Genomic DNA, 3,383 nt, shown 5'->3' with positions numbered 1-3,383 from the left:
CAACAAACTAACCTCATGATAGCATACAAGTACACATGCCACCCTTGTACCTATTCAAATGATTCATTCCATAACTTGATCCTCCATCCTCTCTATACATGAGAGGGATGACATCATGTGCTACCACACTACAACATGTATGCTTGAATAACAAGTCTTACAACAACCTTAGGGAATACATCCTGCCTATGGCTAGGCTTTACAACTTGGACCAAACACTCTAGGGTGTTCATGCACTATTGTGGCTCTCCATAACATGTTGGCTCCTTCACCAGGCCTTAGCACCATTGACTTCATATCATATTTGTGTGGATCTCATGCTTATCCACTCAAATCAATTAAGATGAGAGTTTTACTTCAAGGATAAAGTCAAATCACATGGTTCAAAAGTTATCATAGCATAACATATGTGTAATTTTTAGGCATCATTGCAATACTCAACCCCTAATCTTTTCAACTCGATCTTTTAGGAACCCACTAGGGCTCTCACCATGTCGCACACTCTATTGGAAGCTCCCCATTAGCCTTGGTGGCATCTTCTATGCCAATGGATGCAAGTTGTTGCAACTTTTTACAAAACACCTTGCCACATAATTGATGGCTACCTTTAAGATCGATATCCATGCAACTATGTGGCCTCTTTATTGCAAATCAACTATTCTTGACGCAAATTGGATTTGCTACACCCATCACTCCTTAGCTCATGTACAACCACACAACCTTGCTACATATAGTGCTCTTCTCTCATATATCACTATTGTAACAGAAAGATAAATAAATAAACATCATAGTTACCAACAATACACTAAATCATGCACACCATGATTTACTCTGGAAAACCCCAACTAGGGAAAACCAACCTAATAATAAATCTATTATTTTTAACTTAAATGTAGCTAATCTATTATTGTTCATTATTTCAAATTTACTTTTAAATTTATAAATGAATTAGAGCCGTTAAAAACCAAGGCATTTAGCATATTACATATTTAGCAACTCAAATTTATTATTCCAACAATTTTTCAAAATTTTTAGAAAATGTAGCCGTGAAAATACAAAAAAAATTAAAAATATTTAAATTTTGCATGCAAAAACTTAAAATGTTAGAGTACAATATTTATTTTAGGTGCACTAACATTTTGTTTTTTTGGTTAAAATTCCAGGAAAAATAAATTTGTGATATTGTGAACTTCCATTATTTAGAATAAGTTTTTAAATACATAAATGAATTCAGCTTCTTGAAAATCTTATAAAATACTCTAATTGTGCAGATTGCAAAGAAAAACATCAATCAGTACACTGTCGTTTTTATTTTAATTTTTCATGTGATTCATTGTACAAATGAATCTAGGTGAGCCAATAATGGAACTGGAACCAACCAAAGTGAAGAACACAAGAACAACTTCTCCCTACCACCTAAAATACACCTATTTCACACACTTCTGCTTTTATCCGAAGGAATTATGCTTAAAATTTGACCTCCATAAAAGGAACCGTGTTAAATTAATTGCCATGCCTCAACATCAAATCAATTATTATCATGATATCAAATAATAATATCGGTATATAGAAGGGATATGATCAACATTTTGGGGGAGAACATGACAGCCACCCATTCACATACGTAGAGAGAGCAGTTATACAATGGAAGCTCAGCAGCAGAAGACTTCAGGGCAAAAATCAAGCCCAAACATGAACCTGGGATTGTACAATCCTCATTTTCCTTCTACTTGTCTGCCCAACCTCTCCAGATTTCAATTCTGCTCTGCAAAGTCCAACTGTGGCGTGACTGCAAGGGAATACTGCGAACTGTATTATGGCCTCACTCTGCAGATGAGGAAATTTTGTCCAGTAAAGGGCAAATATAGTTATTGTAGAAGTAATAGCAGAGGAAGAGGAACACATCATAAATGGATTCTTTATATTGCTTCTGATTCCTCTTCATCTTCACCAATACAGACTGAAGAGGAAAAAGATGGGAAAACAAATGCAAAGGAAAAAGATGAAGCAGGGGTCAGATTAAAGCTTGAGACATTAGATGGGTGCACACTGGGAATAGGCAGATATCCTGATTTTAAGTACAACGCTGGAGGAGGTGGTGGTGATGGAATTGGTGTGAATATGAGTAGCGGAAGAATTGGCGTCAATTTGATGTGGACAGTCTGTACATTCCAGCATTGACATATGAGACTACTAAGTTCTTGGGGCTTCCCTTGCCTCCATTTATTAGCATCACCATTGTTCCTCTAAATTTTCAAGGATTCGTAGAGCAATATACAGGCCAGGTAGTGTATGCCCACATTTTCTTTTCTTCTTTTTTAATTTCAGTTTTATGTCCAGTTGAAATTAGTATAGAATCACCTATGTTGATAGTTTTTCTTGGAGTGAACTGTGTATCTTACCTTGAAAGTTGAAACTTATCTTTCTATTAGAGTAGTCATTCCACCCATGGTTAAAGTCTAAAGATTGGAGCGTCCAACCTTTTAAGTTAACACAGTACACACCAGAAAAGTATTAGCAATAGGACTAACTGTGAAATATACACTGAGAATTTTTTCACTCTCTTCGTTTTGTTTTACCTCTGTTGATAGGTTGAGTTGAACTTCAGGGCAAATTTTTACTTGTCCATGGCATCTCTATACAAGCCTCCGCCTCTGCTAGTTGAAACAGTACTTACAACTGAGGAAGCCGAAGGCGAAATGAGAAATGGGAGAGGGCAGAGACTAGATTCTGAAGGTGTTGCAGGCTTGTAGGTGTGGCTACTGTTGTACGAATTAATGATTTTTTGGTGAATGCATTTCTTAAACTTCCAACAGAATGCCTTGCAGACATGTCAGCTAGAATTCTTGTAATTTGATCACCATATAAGTTCTTCTTATTGGTGAAATTAAGGTTTCTGCATACCAATTTTATCTAGGACTTGCCCTGAACATGGGATTATTAAGGACCATGAAGGTTTGGAAAAATGTAGAGGCATTTCAGCACCAACGCAGATATTAAAGATCACATTGTTATTCTATGTTATGTGATACGTTGAAATATGACAACAAAATGTAATTATGGGTAAAATTTGTAAATTACTGTTAATTAGTTTTGTAACAGGAGGAGTTATGTAAGGCTTGTATCATGGAGAATCATCTTTGATTAATAGATTTCCAATCCCTTGCCCCATGGAGGTTTCCTTGACACATTGTCAAGGTTTTACCACGTAAATACATTGTGTTTACTTGTGCATGTTTATTTTCAGTTTCCTATATTTCTTTCTTGTTTAATGAACTCATGAGACCAACAAGTGGTATCAGTGCTGTGCGTGAAGAAATCGTTGAAGGTCTCACTGTTGAAGGCTTGTTGTGGAGAATCCACTGGTCAAAAAGAAAAGAAGA

General features: G+C 36.0%; 1 protein-coding gene across 1 annotated transcript; it reads left to right on the top strand.

Moving 5' to 3' along the window:
• Positions 1-1,593: 1,593 nt before the first annotated feature.
• LOC149191508 (ATP-dependent Clp protease ATP-binding subunit) lies at positions 1,594-3,019 on the top strand. Its single transcript, XM_089406255.1, is given in 4 exon segments — positions 1,594-2,143; positions 2,146-2,285; positions 2,592-2,736; positions 2,739-3,019. Coding segments are annotated over 4 exon segments (903 nt in total). The 5' UTR covers positions 1,594-1,644; the 3' UTR covers positions 2,858-3,019.
• Positions 3,020-3,383: the final 364 nt, after the last annotated feature.

Source organism: Pinus tabuliformis, chromosome 2_2 (genome assembly GCF_031772625.1).
Source record: "Pinus tabuliformis cultivar Carrire ecotype Pingquan chromosome 2_2, CPIR1, whole genome shotgun sequence".
In the NCBI taxonomy this organism is placed as follows: domain Eukaryota; kingdom Viridiplantae; phylum Streptophyta; class Pinopsida; order Pinales; family Pinaceae; genus Pinus; species Pinus tabuliformis.
The sequence above is the reverse complement of the archived record's forward strand: the minus strand, read 5'-3'. Positions and strand labels throughout refer to the sequence as shown.